Below are 17,469 nucleotides of genomic sequence, written 5' to 3' on the forward strand. Positions count from 1 at the left end.
TCATTCTCACACACCAGTAAAAACAGAAAAGAACCTTACTGAGATTGTGTGTGTGTGTGTGTGTGTGTGTGTTTAAAGGGAGAGAGTAAGAGCAGCAGTTAAATATGATAGAATTTCTCTTTTACTTCCCCCTTTCTTTCCTTGGATCTTGGGTGTTTGAAGGAGACAAATAAAGAAGGAACCCAGGTTTTCCAGGAACCAGCACGCGCTAATACTTTTTATTTAAAAGCAACTGGAAAAAAACATTGCCCAAAGCAAACCAAGAAGCCCTCCCTGAGAATTGCCTGTGGACCTCGGAACCGGACCCGCTTGGGTACCACTCTCAGCGGGCTCCCCTTCCCATCCTGCTCCCGGTGCCTGCGGGCGGGACGTGAGAGGGGCCGTGGGTACCGGGGTGCAAGGAGGAGACGCCCGCCCGCCCCAGGAGAGGAGGCGGCTCTGGCCTCGGAGCCGCCCCTCCTGCCGCCGGAGAACAAACGGGATATTCAGCAGTGGCCTGTGGCTGCCAGAGCAACTCCTCAGGGGAAATTAAGCGTCGAGTCAGACTGCACCGTAATCGCCTTTAAAAGCGCCCCCACCCCGCCTGCCGCGCACACCCGGCTACCTGGGCTGCCCCGCGGTGGTGTGTGCGAGAGAGAGGGAGCGCGGGCCGGTGTGTGAGCCCGTGTTTATGCCAGTGTGTGAGTCGGGGTGTGAGCCTGGGTGGGTGCGAAGGGGTGTGTGTGCCCGCGGGCGCCCTGGGGTGCGAGCCTCGAGCGTCCACACTGGCCATGAGGGGCGCGAACGCCTGGGCCCCGCTCTGCCTGCTGCTGGCCGCCGCCACCCAGCTCTCGCGGCAGCAGTCCCCGGAGAGGTAACGCGACCCCTGCCTCCTTTCCTCCCTCCCTCCTTTCCGCCTCTGCCGCTGCAGCCTCGCCAGCTGCTTTACTCGATCCGCTTCGGGGCGCCGGGGTGCCCCAGCGCGGGGCCCTGCGCTCACTCCGGGGTGCAGGCGGCCGCCACCCCTCGTGGGCTCCGCCCGGGACCTCAGGAGCGCGCCCGCCCGCAGGGCTCCCTCCTGCGCCCCCAGACCCGCCTGCCGTATGGCCCTGTAGCTGGCCGGGCCACCACGTGGCGGGGGCTTAATCTGACTTGTGTCTCCTCTCCCCAAATGTTTATGGGGCCGAGGGAAGCACCAGGGCCCAAACTCTGTGGACTCTGGTTTACCGCTGTCTTCCTCCCGGGAGAGGCTTTGCCCGGAGACGTAAACCTAGGGGAAAAGTCAAGTCGCGCGGCGCCCTGGGAGCCGCTCCGGAAAGTTAACTCTTCGCCTACCTCAGGACCGACCCGACCGAGGGCAAACTTTGGCATCTCCTCTTCCACCCCCATCAAAGTCAGCCTCCCTTTTCCATGGAAGGCTCTGCCAATGGCCAATGATTTTCAGAAAAGGGGAGGAGAACTGGGCATCTCTCCAAATCTGGGAACTTATAACTTTTTTATATTAACCAATTGCTTGTCTATCTTTAAAACCATGCATCTCACTCAGCCTGGCTGTTATCTTCTCGCCCACTCTCCCCAGTTAAATTGATCCATTTACCGTTTTCCTACAAGACTTTACCACTAAGTCGAGGACTTCATTATCTGCTATTATGATGGAGACAGATGGCAGCTGGACTGAATGCTTTATCAGGCTGTAATTTAAATATCTAAGAGCTAGCAAGCTTTCAGATCCTTTATAATCAACGTTAACTTTTATCCATATTAATATGCTACCCCTTTCTGAAGTTGACATTTGATTGTTAGACCACGTGTCAAATTAATATCCTTTCCTCTTTTATTTTCCCAGACCTGTTTTCACATGTGGCGGCATTCTTACTGGAGAGTCTGGATTTATTGGCAGCGAAGGTTTTCCTGGAGTGTACCCTCCAAATAGCAAATGTACTTGGAAAATCACAGTAAGCATTTTTTTAAAAAGATATTCTCCTGGAAGTGGATGTTGGAAACAGTGGGAGGCTGCCACCTTTTCCCTCTGGTGTCAGGATTTGAGTTAGAGGCAAATGCCTAAAATAGTGAAATGTTGGATTTACCTCAACTATTTGGAAGATTTGCATTAATAGATCTAGTCATGCCCTGTGTTAGCGATTAGAAAGAGCACAAGATAATGCTTGAAGGAATAAATGCTTAAAGCAGATGTGTTTCTGAAAACCCATCCAGACTCAGTTGAGTTTTATAGATTCATAATTAAGGCAATTTTTCAGTCAAAGTCCTGTTGTAATGACCTTTAGGAGTTATTTGTTGTTTGTACCCTCATAAATTCCCAGTGGGAAATAGAAGATCAAAGGTAGTGCTTTGACTACTCCATACCCATTAGGAAAAGAAAAAGAAAAAAACAAAAAAAAACAAAACTACTTAATGTCCCTGGATTGAAACCACCACTCAAGGCAATCTAAGAATAGGGAAAAACAGTAAGGAGGAGGGGGGACCTAAATAGCAACCCAGGGCCAATAAAATGCCCATGCTGGTTAGTAATGGCACAGATTATGCTGAGTCAAGCTAAGAAGCTGGATTTAGAGACAGCTAGTTAAAAAAAAAAAAAAAAAAAGCCTGGATTTAGAGTCTGCTAGAATGAGTCATCTTTCCAGGCAGTGTAGCACTGACTGTTATCTTCATTTTTTCGTTGTTGGGAAGTTGTTTGGTAACCGAGCACATTGGTTCACTGAGAGCTTCATTCAGTCAGATTGTACCAGCCACAGATTATGATTTTTAAAAGTAGCTACCTCTGACTGTGTAAACTAGCGCTTACCGTGCCAAGTAGTTAGCAAGCACAATCACACTGAATCCTCAAAACCGCTCTGTGAGAAAGTAGCATTATCCCTATTTTATAGATGGGGAAGCTGAGGCCTGAACAATTATAGAAATGGACTTGATCGAACAGTTGGTAAGCCCAACTCTACGTAAAGTAAAACCTATTTTGCAAGGAAGCATTCCCACAGAGAAATAAAGTCAAGTTCCTTTTATGTTTGTTGGGAGCCTTATTTCACTTTCTTATTGTAATTGTGTTTTAATTGTAATTAAATGGATGTAAATTTAAAATGATCCAAGAAATCAATGGCTGAGAAGCATCATGTGCCTAACATGTAGAAATTCACAGGTGGCCACGTGTTCTGGGTATTGCAGTTGGTGTTGGTGTGGGCGTACAGTGAAGGTTTTCCTCGATAAAGGAGGGGTTTGCGTCTGGAGAAGCCCAATTGCCTCATTCTCATGTGCATGTGGGTGAAGAGGGGAGTATGATGGATAATCCATCTGGGTGTAACATAAAGGTAAAGGCTATGAGCTCAGCAGTCAGACTTCCCGGGTTCAAATTCTCATTTCATCTCTCATAAACTGTGTGGCCAGGATTTACTTTCTTTAAAACTCAGGATTACTGTGAAGACCAAATGAGATAGTATATGTAAAACCCTGCAACTCATTGCCAGATGGGGGAGGAAGCTTGATTTGTCTGAAGAACAAAGCAAGGAGATCAGTGTGGCTGGAACTGAATGAGCAAGGGGACACTGGGAAGAGAAGTGACAAAGGTGAGCAGGCCCCGGTAGGCCATGGTGAGGAGTTTGAAGTTTGAGTAGGAAGCCACTGGAGGCTCTTAAGCAGAGGAATGAGATTATCTGATTTTAAAAGGTCCCTCCAGCTGCTGTGTAAAGGACGAGCGATAGGGAGTTAAGAGTGGAAGCAGGGAGACCAGCTAGGAAGCTGCTGTGGCATCCAGGAGACAGAATATGGTGGAGTGGACAGGGGTGGCAACAAAGAAGATGAAGAAATGTGGAGTCTCCTGCCTAAGGTGTTCTCTCAGCAGCTCTGCCTGCAGTTAGCGTGTGGTGGCATCGGCTCAGAGCCCAGATGTGCCAGACTCTGGGTTGGCTGCTGTTCCAGACAGGGCTGTGCTCTCTGTGGCCAGGGCTGTGCTCTAGTCTAAGGCAGTCTATGAATGGCCATCCCAAAGCAGGGATGCATCCCAATCCCAGGATTGGTCCTGTCCATTTTCCTGCTCCTGCAGTCAGTAAACCACTCTTTGGGTGATTTAATATCACTTTCATTAAAACATCATTGAGACCACTCGCTTGACATGGAAAAGTCTCAGAGTGGCTCTCAAACTTCAGTTCCTGTAGCCTCCCATTCCATTCTTCCAAATTGGAGATGTGTCCCAGAAAGGTGGCTTTTACCACCAAATGGTTTTCATTAAACTATATCTTACCAATGGGAGAATGGGGAAAAGTCTGACTTTAATGTTTGTATGCTTTAAGAAAGGTGAATGCCAGTTGTCACAACCAAACTCTCTGGCCAATCGTATTAGACTTTCTGGTTTGGAAGTACAGCCTGCAGGTTGGAAATTAAGATTTGTCCTTATATTAAAGTACTTTAAAATTTATGTAGCAATTTCTTAGCTGTACTGTCCAATACACTGTCTATATTGGCGGTTTAAATTTAAATTATTGTTTGGGCATGGTGGCTCACACCTACGATTCTAGCTACTTGGGAGGCTGAGGCAGGAGGATTGTTTGAGCCCAGGAGTTCAACACTGCAGTGAGCTATGATGGTGAGCCTGCATTCTAGCCTGGGTGACAAAGCAAAAACTTATCCTAAGGAAAAAAAAAAAAATTAGTTCCTCAGTCATACCAGCCACATTTCCAGTGCTTGATAGCCACATGTGGATAGTGGCTACCCTACTGGACAACAGATAATATGAATATTTCCATCATGACCAAAAGTTTCTTTGGAAAATGCTGTTCTAGAGAATTTTTGGTGTTAATTTTACTTATGTAAAGACAGGTTGCAGACAAAGGTGCTCCGTGCTGCTTTGCAAATAGGGAAGTTGATATTTGTTCTCCACAGTTGTTGGATCTGTGACTGGAACTCAAGCCTCTTGACTCAGCTTTATCTTTTTGGCCACCAGCTCTTGGTGACCTCCACTAGTTTTAGGTTTTACTAATTAATTTTGCAGAGTATGTTCTCAAAAATGTATAACTAGAGACTAAATCATAGAGAATTTGAGTATTACAAAATAGTTAAATATTTTGTGATCCATGATGGGGTTGAGAGTTTCTTAGTTTCCTGCAGGAGTTGATTTTTGGGACTGTAACCTAAGGAACATCTGCATAAAACACCCTAGTCCTCACATATGGGGATGTTGAGTGTGATGACAGGTAAGGTATGTATAATCCTTTGGAAAATGGTGACCAGCCTTCTTCTAAGCAGGCTTGGAAGAACAACAGGATTGGGATGAGGCAAAAGTCGCCCTAATTGATTTAAGGAGGAGAAGCAGTAGCTCCACCTGTACCAAGCTGTGCAGCAAGAAACGAAACTCCAAATGTTGATATCTGACCATTTGGACCCCTCTGTTACAGTGGTTCTCCTGCAGGACAAGATTCTGTGCAGGAGACGGTAACATCTCTGAGATCTTTAAAGGAAGTAGGGAGAGTGGACCATTTTGAAAAAAAACACAGCCAATGTGATGTAGTTCACTGCTACATAGGGCAAGAAATGTTTAGAAAAGCCCACCAGGCATGGTGCCAGGTGCTGGAGACACACAGATGACTTCAGAGGCGATGAAAGCAGGGGAGCTGCCCGCTAGGATGTGCTCCTGAGGCTGCAAGTGGGAAGTGAGATAAACCCCACCAGGCACCTTGCGTTCTTGCTCCACTGGCACCCCTCACATAAAGATCATCTTTCCATTAACGGTTTCATTATAAATTCATTGCAAACTTGGCAAATCACCAATAGTTCTTCTCCTTGATATTTTTACCCATAACTTGTTCATTTTATAATTCCTGTAATAGAATTAGAGCTACATATTGATGATTTGATATAAATATTTTTTAAAATAAAAAATAGGCACAATAGCAAAATAATACCTTGTGAAAGCAACTCCATCCAGAGTTTGACTTGGGCTACATATGGTATGGATGGCCAAGTAGAACCAGCTGGACCTTTGTTTACAGCAACTGCAAATTAGAGGAAACTTAAAGCCTGGAACCTTCTGGGAACTCTCCTTGAACAGGTATATAAGAATTATTAATCTAAATAGGTTCCCAAACATAAAACCAAATATCACATCTAAATGTGTAAGGCAGTTGCTGTTATTATCTAACCAAAATAGCAATTGGTATGCAGAGACTGGTGAAATGATTTTGTTCTTAGATTTAAAGCTGCAAATAATTTACAAATCAGTTTTTAAAATGATGTAATCCACATATGTGGTCCTATTGTTATAAATCATTATGGAAATTACAAGGTTTTTAATTTATTATTTATAATCCCCTCTTTATTCCCCCAAAGATTTTAAAGGTACTGAAATAAACCAATTTAAGGTTTCAGTCATTCTTTTCAGCATAAATCTTACTTGGGAAAAATCAGCAAACGTTTGAGCACTTTAAAATTTAGTACTGGGGGTCCAACCAGAAAACAACTTTTTATCCTTTTAGCTGTGAAGTAAATACTGTGGGAGGGTCAGAGAGTCACAGACGTTTGCCAGAAATGGGAGGAGAATGTGGCAGTAGGTAGAGTCAGTCCCATTTAAGCTAAAAGTATGTGGCAAATTTTTCCTTGTTTAGCTACTTCATGCCGAAGTAAAAAAAGGATAAGTTATCTTATGTAGAAAGATCTTCAGATTCTCCTGGTAATGCAGATGTTACCATTTTGATAACTACCTATTTTTTCTATCCAGCTGGAAGTAAATACGTCATGTGTTGCATAACAATGTTTTGGTCAAGGATGACAGCATATACAACAGCAGTTCCATAAGATTATATTACCATAGTTTTACTGTACCTTTTCTATGTTTGGATACATAAATACTTACAACTGTGTGACAGTGACCTATGGTATTCATTACAGAACATGCCATACATGTTTGTAGCCTAGGATCGATAGGCCATGCCATAGAACTCAGGTGGGTTTTAGGCTATCCCACCTGGGTTTGTGTAATTGCACTCTATAATGTTTGCAACAAGGATGAAATCACCTAACAAAGCATTTCTTAGAATGTCTCTCCATAGTTAAGCAACACATGACTGTATACTTGTTATAGAAATCATAGAACTAAACTAATAATACTGTATATGGTTTTTAGCATACCTTCAAATATATTGAATCATTTTATTTCATTTGCATCCAATTCTGTGAGATTGGTAGCATGGACATTAGTACGCTCATTTCATAAGTGGGGAAACTGAGATCTAAAGAATTTGTACCTTACCTAATATCATCATACTTGTAAATGATATGAAAAGACTAGCACAAAATTTTATAACTCAGTGATACAATTACACTCTTATGTACCTATTTATCCAATAAATAAACATTCACCAACATCAGTTGAGCACCTACTGTGCAGTAGGCATTAGGTTGGGCCCTGGGGGTAAAAAAATAAGGCATCATTTCTGTCCTCAGGGAGTTTATAATCTGGTGGGGAGTAGTTAGACAAGAGACTCAACAACAGTTATGTGAGTGAATTATGATGCTCACGGTAGTTTTAAGTATTGATAATTTGGAATAAGGCTGATTTTCACTTTTAAAAATTACTGAAGCTCTTAGATTATTAAAGATAAAAATTATCATCCCATGCAAAGAATAAAAGATGTTATGACCTATTTTACATCTGTGCTACTCTAAGACTGAGAAATTGTTACTGTGTCCTCTGTAAGGCTTTGTTTGACTTCACAGGACTATTTAACGTGTGCCTTAATAATTCCAAATATACCTAACAATTATGTAAAGGCATTCCTGTACCATTGCCTCGGGGGTAATTTTGTAACTTATGTATGTTAAAGTCATCATACTGAATCCATCCTCCAGAAGCCTGATTAAATTTAAATGGTCTTCACATTCAGTTTAAAGAACTAGTAGATTAAAAATGTGATTGGGATTTATGTCTTCTCAATAACTTTTATATGGCTTTATGGGAAGAAATTCAGCAGTGGTGGGGATGGGGCTGCGTGAAAATTGAGACATACAGTGATGTTCTAGTAATATCAGGGCTAGGTATATAATTTGAGAAAACAAATGGGGAATTTAGGCAGGAACTCAACGTTTAAGTTGTTTAATTATACTTAAGGCTATAGCAAGGGGTTCTAAAATTACTGTAACTATTATTTGCCTGGCATAACCACAGCAGGACAGATAGGGGAATGGAATTTTGGCTTTAAACATATATTTCCTGGCTTTGAACTGTATGTAGGATTTAGAATTATATAGAGACTTAAATTCCAATCTTAACTATAGGTTTTAAAAAAACAAAACAGTACATATGCATTTGTTGTAGTAGGCTCATTATTTCAGCTGCCTGAATAGTAATTTAACCCAGTGCTTGAGTTAATATTATTTATATTCAAAGGTAGGAAAAATGAGTATAATTTACAGAGAATTTTTTCATATCCAATATCATATGAATGGGATAAGAGCACAGTGGTTTTTGTTTGTTTTTTAATCCAGAGAGTATAATTCAGAAACTTTATGATTCTTATGATATATAAACTGTTCTAATTAGATTTCAGTTGATAAGACACTAGAAGGATTAAAAACTTTTCCTTGTTGCCTTAAATCCTTCTGGGAAGCAAGGCAAATATAAATCCTAAATAAGTAAGCAAGTACTGTAGGTGACATTTTCCCACTGGGCCTCAGTCTAATTTTTCTGAATTTGTTTAGTTTTCTGCTTATTTTTGAGGGCTTCTGTTGCTTGTTTTTGTTTTCTTTTCCTTTGCTCTTTCACATGGAAATCGACTGTGTTTTTATTGATTGAAAACCTGATGTATTATAAATATGCTTATTTGTACTGCTTGTATTTTTAGTGCTGTGTTCAGGCAGATGTCTTAGGATTTAATGAGTAGAGAGGAAAACGAGAACACATGAAAATGAAGTCTTCATTGGATATTTTTTAATTAATATATTCACGACCAAAAAAGTCATTCTTTCCTGAAATATCACTATAATAATAGAATATGAAGATAACACATTTTTTAGAAACAGTGTAAATTGAGGAGTTTAATAGAAGTAAAACACCTAGAAAGGATTTTTAAGAATATATTATTTAAAAGACTGATGAAATTACTTTTACATCACTTGTCTACCTCCAGAGTTCAATTTATGATGTGAAATTATGGGCAAATTAGAATTATACCATAAATTTGCAAATTCCTTAAAATCTATCAGGTATGGACAGTAGAAAAAGGAATGGTCTGATTTGTTGCTTGCTTAATGCTGGAGACCAGGGGAGCATTTAGAGGGCTCCTAATTCCAAGAGTTGTTTTTTTTTTTTCCTACATTGTTTTGCTTAGAGTTAGGAAAGTGCTCCTGTGGATAGTTGCTGTCCCGTGTTCCTTGCACAGGGAAATGTTATATGTATGGATTGTTGTTCCTTGATCCTACAAAAAATCACTACCCTCAGTTTATACAGTTGCACCTTATAATTTAACAGCTTTATCAACAGTGGCAGCAGCACTCTTGAATTTCCTACTCTAGGAACTCGGGAGAAAAGAAGTGTTTTCTTCTGATACATTATTTGTTAGATCATGAGAGTCAGTGTGGCAAGTCTTTGGAAAACCAATATAAACATCCAAAAATAAATCAAACACCCACAGAGAAGTGGGGAGTTGGAATTAAACCTGCCCAAAGGACAAGCCCTGCCACTAAATATCACCTTTATTTTACCACCTCACCCCCCAAGACACCCCTAAGCACTGCATATAATAAAATAGTGTTTTCCAAAATGTAAAGGAGGGAAAGACCATTTAGTCAGAGATGGGCTGTTACATGGACCCAGCTGACAAGAAAGGAGGCATGGGGGGAGCCAGTGACAACGTCATTGCTGCTAAGTGCTCCTAGAAATGATTCCTAGACCCAGACCTTCTGAAATCCCTGGGCTACAGCTGAGCTCCTTTGAAGAAACTGTAATTCATTCGTTCATTAAAACTGTTTGTGAAGTACCTACCAGAGATTGGGTGCTGGATAGGCACAGAGACTGCAGTCATTGGAAAATCAAATTGCTGAATGGGGCTTGGGGAGGTTAGGAAGCTGTCGCTAGTTGTTATGTCCCAGAAACAAATAACAATGGCACAGGGTGACAGGAATCACGGTGGAGGGTTGTGTGTGTGGCATTGCTCAGTGACTAGAAGAATGGGCATTTGAGAGTCATACCGAGGTGGATTCAAATCCCTGTCCAGGCATTTACTAGGTATGTGATGAAGTTTTTGGAACTTTCTGAAGTTGTTATCCCAGATATAATGGTCAAGCCTGCCGTGTAAGGTTGATGTGAGGATTGAAGGAGGCAGGAGATGAAAGGCCCTTGGCACAGGGCTTGGTAGAAGCAGGCGCTCTATAAATGGTGGTGATGTTGATCATTTTTTTAACCTCTTTTCCAAGGCTGTAATAAGGCATTAAAGTGTGGTGTTTGTGTAGAACTTGTCTACAGGCCAACTTGTTTCAAGCTGGATGGTAATCCCTTTGGGGCATGGCGCCTTCCCATTGGAAATACCCATTCCTACTCACTATGTCCTTTCTTCATTTAAAATATGATCTTTCATAAGATCATGGACTTTGTCCACAGAAGCATTTCCAAACCTTCCCTACTTCAACCAGCCACATCCCACCCCAGCACCAACTCAGTGTTCTCGTTGACTTTTGAAACTAGGGTGTTTAGAAGCAGAGAAAGGATTGTCAGAAAATTGCAAATAATTTTCTGTCTTTAGAGACAGAGACTTTAATTTATCTTTGGAGTCCCAAATCACCAGAATAGACCCTTCTAATTATACAAATTATGTAAAGAATTTATTTATTTATTCCTAATAGACACACCGTGATATAGTGGTTAAGAGTGTAGTTACTAGAAGTGTAGTTTCTGGAGCCAGACTGCCTAGGTTCAAATACCAGCTCCACTACCGTGGTGGTGAGTCTCCAAAGATGGCCTTTCAATCACCACACCTCCTTTTTCTGGTAGCTGGCCCTGTGGAGCAAATGGGATGGGGCAGAGGTGCCACTATGTGACTTCTGGGGTGAGGGCACAAGAAATCTGTCATCTTCTTCCTTTGTCTCTTAAAATGTGCACTTGGGGAGAGCTAGCTGCCTCGTAAGGACCACTGTGCTACGAGAAAGCACAGCCTACTGTGTAGAGAGGCTTTGTGCAGAGAGAGAGAGAGAGATGCTCAGGCAGCCCCTGGGTGGTCCAGTCTTCCCAGCTGAGGTACCAGACAAGTGAGTGAAGAAGTCATTTTGAAGGGCTAGTCCAGCTAAGCCTTCGGAAGACTCAAGCCCCAGCTACTAACTGATAGTAATCACGTGGGAGAATTCAAAGCCGGAACCATCCAGCTAAGACCAGTGACCCACAGACCATAAGAAAAAAGAGTTCACTATTGTTTTTTTTTTTTTTTTTGTTTGTTTTTTTTGAGACAGAGTGTCGCTTTGTTGCCCAGGCTAGAGTGAGTGCCGTGGTGTCAGCCTAGCTCACAGCAACCTCAAACGCCTGGGCTTAAGCAATCCTACTGCCTCAGCCTCCCCAGTAGCTGGGACTACAGGCATGCGCCACCATGCCTGGCTAATTTTTTTTTTCTATATATATTTTAGTTGGCCAGATAATTTCTTTCTATTTTTAGTAGAGACGAGGTCTCGCTCATTGCTCAGGCTGGTCTCGAACTCCTGACCTTGAGCGATCCACCCGCCTCGGCCTCCCAGAGTGCTAGGATTACAGGCGTGAGCCACCGCGCCCGGCCTCACTATTGTTTTAATCATTACCAAAGCGATTACTTACTAGCTGATGATTTGTGACTTCTTACTTGATCTCCCTGTCCCTCAGTTTCTTCATCTATAAAATATGGATAATAATACTCCTTACCTCATAGGATTTCTTTGGGAATTAAATTAATTATTACACATGTGGCATTAAGAACAGTGCCTAGCACATGGTAAATACTCAAAAAATAATTACTGTGCATTCACGAAATATTTATTGAACACTTATTGTGTGTCAGGCCCTGTTTTGTATTCTGGGGATTTAGTAGTGAAGGTCCCTCCACCAGTGGTGCTTATGTTCTGGAAGCTGGAGAGAAACAATAAAATAGGGCAGGAATAAGTACCATGAAGACAATAAAACGAGGGAATGCAAGCAAGTGACACTGATGAGGTGGCATTCGAGCTGAAACCTGGATGATGCAAAGCATCTATCCACTGGTGGTTCTTGGAGAAACTATGAGGTCACCTCTGCTCCGGGTGCAGAGGATTTACAACGTGGCATTAAATAGCGTTTCTGAGGCTTCTCATCCATTGTTAGTAGAGACCATGATGTGTCCTGGCTGTTTATGAATGGAAAGGCCTTGCTCGTGGATCAAGGTTAGCTCCTGTGGTGAGGGTGGTAGGTTTGGTTTGTTTCTTTGCTGCTTTTTTTTGATTTGTTTGGGTTTTTGACTTTTGAGAGATGCTTTGTGGTTGTGGACAGGGAGGAGCTGACCGGTCTGTTTTTGTGAGTAATGTTGCCCTGGGTTCCAGGTGACACAGTGTGGTGCAGAGTTGGAAGGAAGCTGTTTTCATCACACCCATTCACAACTCTTGGCAACATTTATGGGGTGGAGGGAACATCAGGAAATAGCACCCTGGAAACAGAGACTTCCTCTGCATGGGCCTGTTTTGGGGACCTGCAGGATACTTCCATCAGCAGGGACATTTTGTTTATACATTCATCTGTTGATGGACACTTGGGTTGTTTCTACCTTTTGGCTATTTTGAGTATTTTGAATAATGCTGTTGTGAACATTGGTACTTTCAATTCCTTTGGGTATATACCCAGGAGTAGAACTGCTGGATCATGTGCTAATTCTATGTTTAGCTTGTTGAGGAACTGCCAGACTGGTTTCCAGAAGAGAGGAAAGACAGGATGAACACTCACTAGTAAGCCAGACTGCTTTGTGGGCCTACGTAGAAGTCCCCGGAGATGTTTTGATGCTCCAAAACAACTGGCATTTTGAAGAGGATGCTAGCACAGTTATCAGCTGTTGGGAACTTGAGCCATTGTTCTTTAATGGTTAACTAAACATGTATTGTTTGAAGATACATATATATTTTTTAAACAAGAGAATCATCAGGAGCCAGGCAGCTACTCCAAGAGATGCCTAATGTACTTGTTTTTATTATTTCATAATGAAGTTATTTTATTTCACACAAATCTTAGATATATCAGTTTATCTCTATAAATCATAGCTATGCATATATTGTTTTATTATTCCCTATACATCTTAACTATATACATCAGGAAATAACAAAACTATATTTCTTGAAATATAAATAAATTATAGAATTATTAAGTCAGAAGGGAATTATCAGACAGTTTGCCAGACTACCTCTCTATCCCCCAATATGGACTGGTCATCCACTTCCTCTGTGTTCCCATAGCATTCAGGGGGTGTCTTGACTGTAACACTGATTGCACTGTATTATATTCATCTATTTACTACTCTGTCTCCCCTACTAAACTGTAAAGTTCTTGAGGACAAGGCCCTTGTTTTAGTTGTCTATTGTCCCAGTGATATAATGCTTGACACATGTAATAGTAGTTGAGTGAAAGAATGAATAAGTCCACTACTGCATCCATCTAAAGCAGCAGTCCCCAACCTTTTGTCACCAGGGACTAGTTTCATGGAAGATAGTTTTTCCATGGTTGGGGGGTGGTTTCAGGATGATTCAAGCACATTACATTTATTGTGCACTTTATTTCTATTATTACATTGTAATATATAATGAAATAATTACACAACTCACCATAATGCAGAATCAGTGGAATCCCTGAGCTTGTTTTCCTGCAACTAGACAGTCCCGTGTGGGGGTGATTGTAGACAGTGACTGATCTCACAGGAGGCAGAGCTCAGGTGGTGGTGATGTGAGTGATGAGGAGCAGCTATAAATACAGATGGAGCTTGGCTGGCTCACCACCGCTCTGCTCCTCCTGTGTGGCCCGGTCCTAACAGGCCACAGACAGGTATGATCCATGGCCTGGGGGTTGGGGACTACAGATCTAAAGAATAGATTTCTGCAGAAAAGTGTTGATTTGTTTTCAAAGATCTCTGGAGAAAGGATACTTATAAATTTTCATAGTCCACAGAATTCTACAGTTGAAAGAGATGCTCTCTTCCTATGTCCTTCCTTGCTATGTCTCGAGTTGAGTTCCATCCCCGGGTTTCTGCATTATCACTCACGGTATGATTGTATTGAGTAACCATCAGTCAGTCAGTGTAACAACATCGGTGACATGAACAAAGCAGCATGCTGTTTGTGTTTAATGTCAGTTTCTGAATATTCACTTTCAATTATAGGTGGACATTCCAGAAGCATCATGAACAAAGCTGTCGTAGGCTTTCTGTCTACATTCCACTACTCAGTTGAAGTAAAAATATATATTATACTTCTTGTATATGCAATAGTACAATGCTGCAATATTAATGTTAACTTTGAAAGATGTTAATTTTATATATAAAACCATTTGGGGTTGAACTTGCAAATAGCTACACAGAGAAATGGATTAATAGTTAATATGAATTAAGAGAGCATATTATATTATTGGCTAGTTAACTTTAAGAAAAACATGTTCTTTTAGAGTCAATAAATGCTTATGAAAATGTAAGTAATGTAAGATTGAATGATAGCGATGAGATTATACCATAATTCTAACATTTGTAGAATTGAATGTTGCATTAGCATTTGTAACATTAGGTAAAGTCACCTTTAGTAATGTACATAAGTTTTAAGTATTTCATTGCATTTAGGCCATAATTTTTATATAAAAAATAAAATTTGTCATCCTGTTCATGATGGTACTTGGCCCTGGCTGAGTAAAGCAAGTGTGTGAGGGAAGCAGACATGGTAGTTCTGTGTTGCAGAGCCAGGCCAGCGGAGGCTAATTTCTTTTTTCACTTAGGGATTATTTTGTGAGCTATGATGAAGATAGAAGGTACAGCACCTATTGTGGATGCAATAAGGAAGGCTGTGGGTATGGGGGTCGATGAGATTATTTTATCTGCCTTGTGGAGCAAATATTCACTGAGCACCTACCATTCTAGGCCCGTGGGATACATCAGTGAAGCAGGCGGACAGAGACTCTCACCCTTGAGGAGCTTTAGAGGTCCGGGGTGTACTAGGAGCAGCAAAGAGGCCTGTGGAGTGAACAAAGGGGAGGGTAGAAGAAGCTGAGGTCGTGGAGGGAGGAGTCAGGCAGACCCTGCAGGGCCCAGTGGACCACGATGATAGAAAGCCTGTCAGTCAGGCCCCCAGTAGAAAACAGCACACTCAAAATATGATTCAAAGAGGCTTTATTTTCAAAGGGACTGTTCAAAATAGTAGGGGAGTCATAGAGGATAATGCAGCAACATGGAGCTAGTAGCAGCCAAGCTGTCATTACTTCTGGTCCCCAAGGGGGAGGGAGCTGTTACTAGATCCCAGGAGTCAGTGGAAGGTGAACTGGTAGAGACACAGTAGGGAAGTAAATGCTCTGACCCAACTCTCCTCCTTATTCGTTATTTTCAATGTCCTGTTGGGGCTTCCCATGGCCAGAAGCAACTGGAAGACAGCTGTGGATGCACTCATATAGGTCAACCACCCAGGAAGGAGGGTAGGGTAGAGATGGGAGGAGAGTGGATCCCAAGGGACAAATGGAAGACATTTGGCACAGGGAGACTGTATCAGGGTTCTCCAGAGAAGTATTAATGGAACGTATTAATGTATATATGTATAGCGGATATATATACACACATATGTGTGTGTGCATATATATAAAACACAAGTATGTGTGTATGTATTAATGCATGTATATATGCATATTTAATGTGTGTGTATATATATATAAAGAGGTTTTTTTTCAGGTAATTCATTTATGTGATTGTGGGATTGTGGAGGCTAGCCAGTCTGAAATTTGTAGAGCAAGTCAGCAGGCTGGAAACTCTCTGTGAGAAACTAACACTGCAGTCTAGAGGCAGAATTTCTTCTTCCTCAGGGAAACCTGTTTCGTGCTTAAGGACTTCCAACTGATTGGATGAGGCCCACCCATGTTATGGAGGATAATCTCCTTTACTTGAAGTGAGCCGATTGTAGATGTTCACCACATTTACAAAACACCTTCACAGCAATTCCTAGATTAGTGTTTGATTAAATAACTAGTCTAGCCAAGTTGACACATAAAGCTAACCACAGCAGAGTCACTGCAGGGTTACAAGCAGAGGAGTGTCATAACTGACGTGGGTTTTAGAAGGATCACCCAGGATGCTGTGCTGAGAATAGACCGTGGGGTGCAAGAGTGAAGTGGGGAGACCAGGTAGGAGGCTGTTGCTGTAGTTCAGATGAGAGATGATGATGGCTTGGACCAGCATGGGAGCCATGCAGGTGGTAAGGCAGGTGGTAAGGGATAGTCTGTTTCTGGATGTAGTTTTAAATAGAGCCAATAAAAATTGCTGATGGACAAGATGTGGCGTAGAAGAGAAAAAGAGGAGTCAGGGATGACTTCCAGGTTTTTGGCCTGAGCAAACCGGAATGATGGAGATGCAACTGACTGTACCGGGCAGATGGGGGTGGAGCAGCAGTGGCAGGGGCGTCAAGGGCTCTTTGACATGTTAAGCTGAGCTGTACAGCAGACTACCATTCCAGATATGGCTTTACCAGCAGAGGGAACAGGCAGCAGATTACAACTCGCTTCCTATTCGTGAATCAGTGCTTCAGGAAGTATTAATAAAAATTAGGAACATCTCAAATAGCAGCTGGTGGGTCCATGTCTTTAAAACCGGCAGTTCAAGGAACTGGTGACTGAATGCAACTACTAATATGTTTAGGTGTGCTGGCTGCTGAAGATAAAGGGGCACATGCAAGTTTTTGAAATGAAGAATGGTGTATAATATAAAATAACATTGCTTTACTCACCGATAATGTCGATAAAGGCATTTCGTTTGTTTCAAATGGCCTGCCCTAGTGTATCACAGCAATAAATCCTATTTCTTGCCTAGCTTAAATCTACTATTCAGAGCCAAAATGTCACCATTTTACATGGAAAATAAGGTATCAGAATCTTTTGAGGTTGGACTGTGGTGCAAAGGGCTTGGTTGCTGAGAGTTTGGAGTATCCCCAACACTCGATGTTTTTCCTCACTCTTCAGAGAAATAAGTCAGTAGCTTATTATTGGGCATATTTTCAAACCCCACCCAGATGCTGCAGCAAAACATGGAGGAAAAATACTTTCTAAATATTATCAGAGATAGAATCAGGAACACATGCATTGCAGTTGCCCAAATCGAAACAATGAGTTTTCTAGATCTTGAGTGTGATATATCCATGAACCTAACATTTTGCAGAATGCTGGGGTTTATAACGAGGGATCCCTCCATTCCTTCTGAGTCCTAATTTTATTTGACTATCTAGAACTATCTGATGAAGCCACCAAGCACTTGCTGCCACTCTTGACATCCCGTACTTAGACTTAGG

General features: G+C 41.9%; 1 protein-coding gene across 1 annotated transcript in view; it reads left to right on the forward strand.

Moving 5' to 3' along the window:
* The first annotated feature begins 595 nt into the window (after positions 1-595).
* The window catches only part of PCOLCE2 (procollagen C-endopeptidase enhancer 2), a 67,562-nt gene continuing 50,688 nt past the window's right edge, over positions 596-17,469 (forward strand). Inside the window, exons 1-2 of the mRNA XM_069473138.1 lie at positions 596-853; positions 1,826-1,934. Coding sequence (XP_069329239.1) covers positions 771-853; positions 1,826-1,934 — 192 coding nt within the window. The 5' untranslated portion in view covers positions 596-770. The remainder of the gene's footprint in view (positions 854-1,825; positions 1,935-17,469) is intronic.

Source organism: Eulemur rufifrons, chromosome 7 (assembly GCF_041146395.1).
Source record: "Eulemur rufifrons isolate Redbay chromosome 7, OSU_ERuf_1, whole genome shotgun sequence".
NCBI lineage: Eukaryota > Metazoa > Chordata > Mammalia > Primates > Lemuridae > Eulemur > Eulemur rufifrons.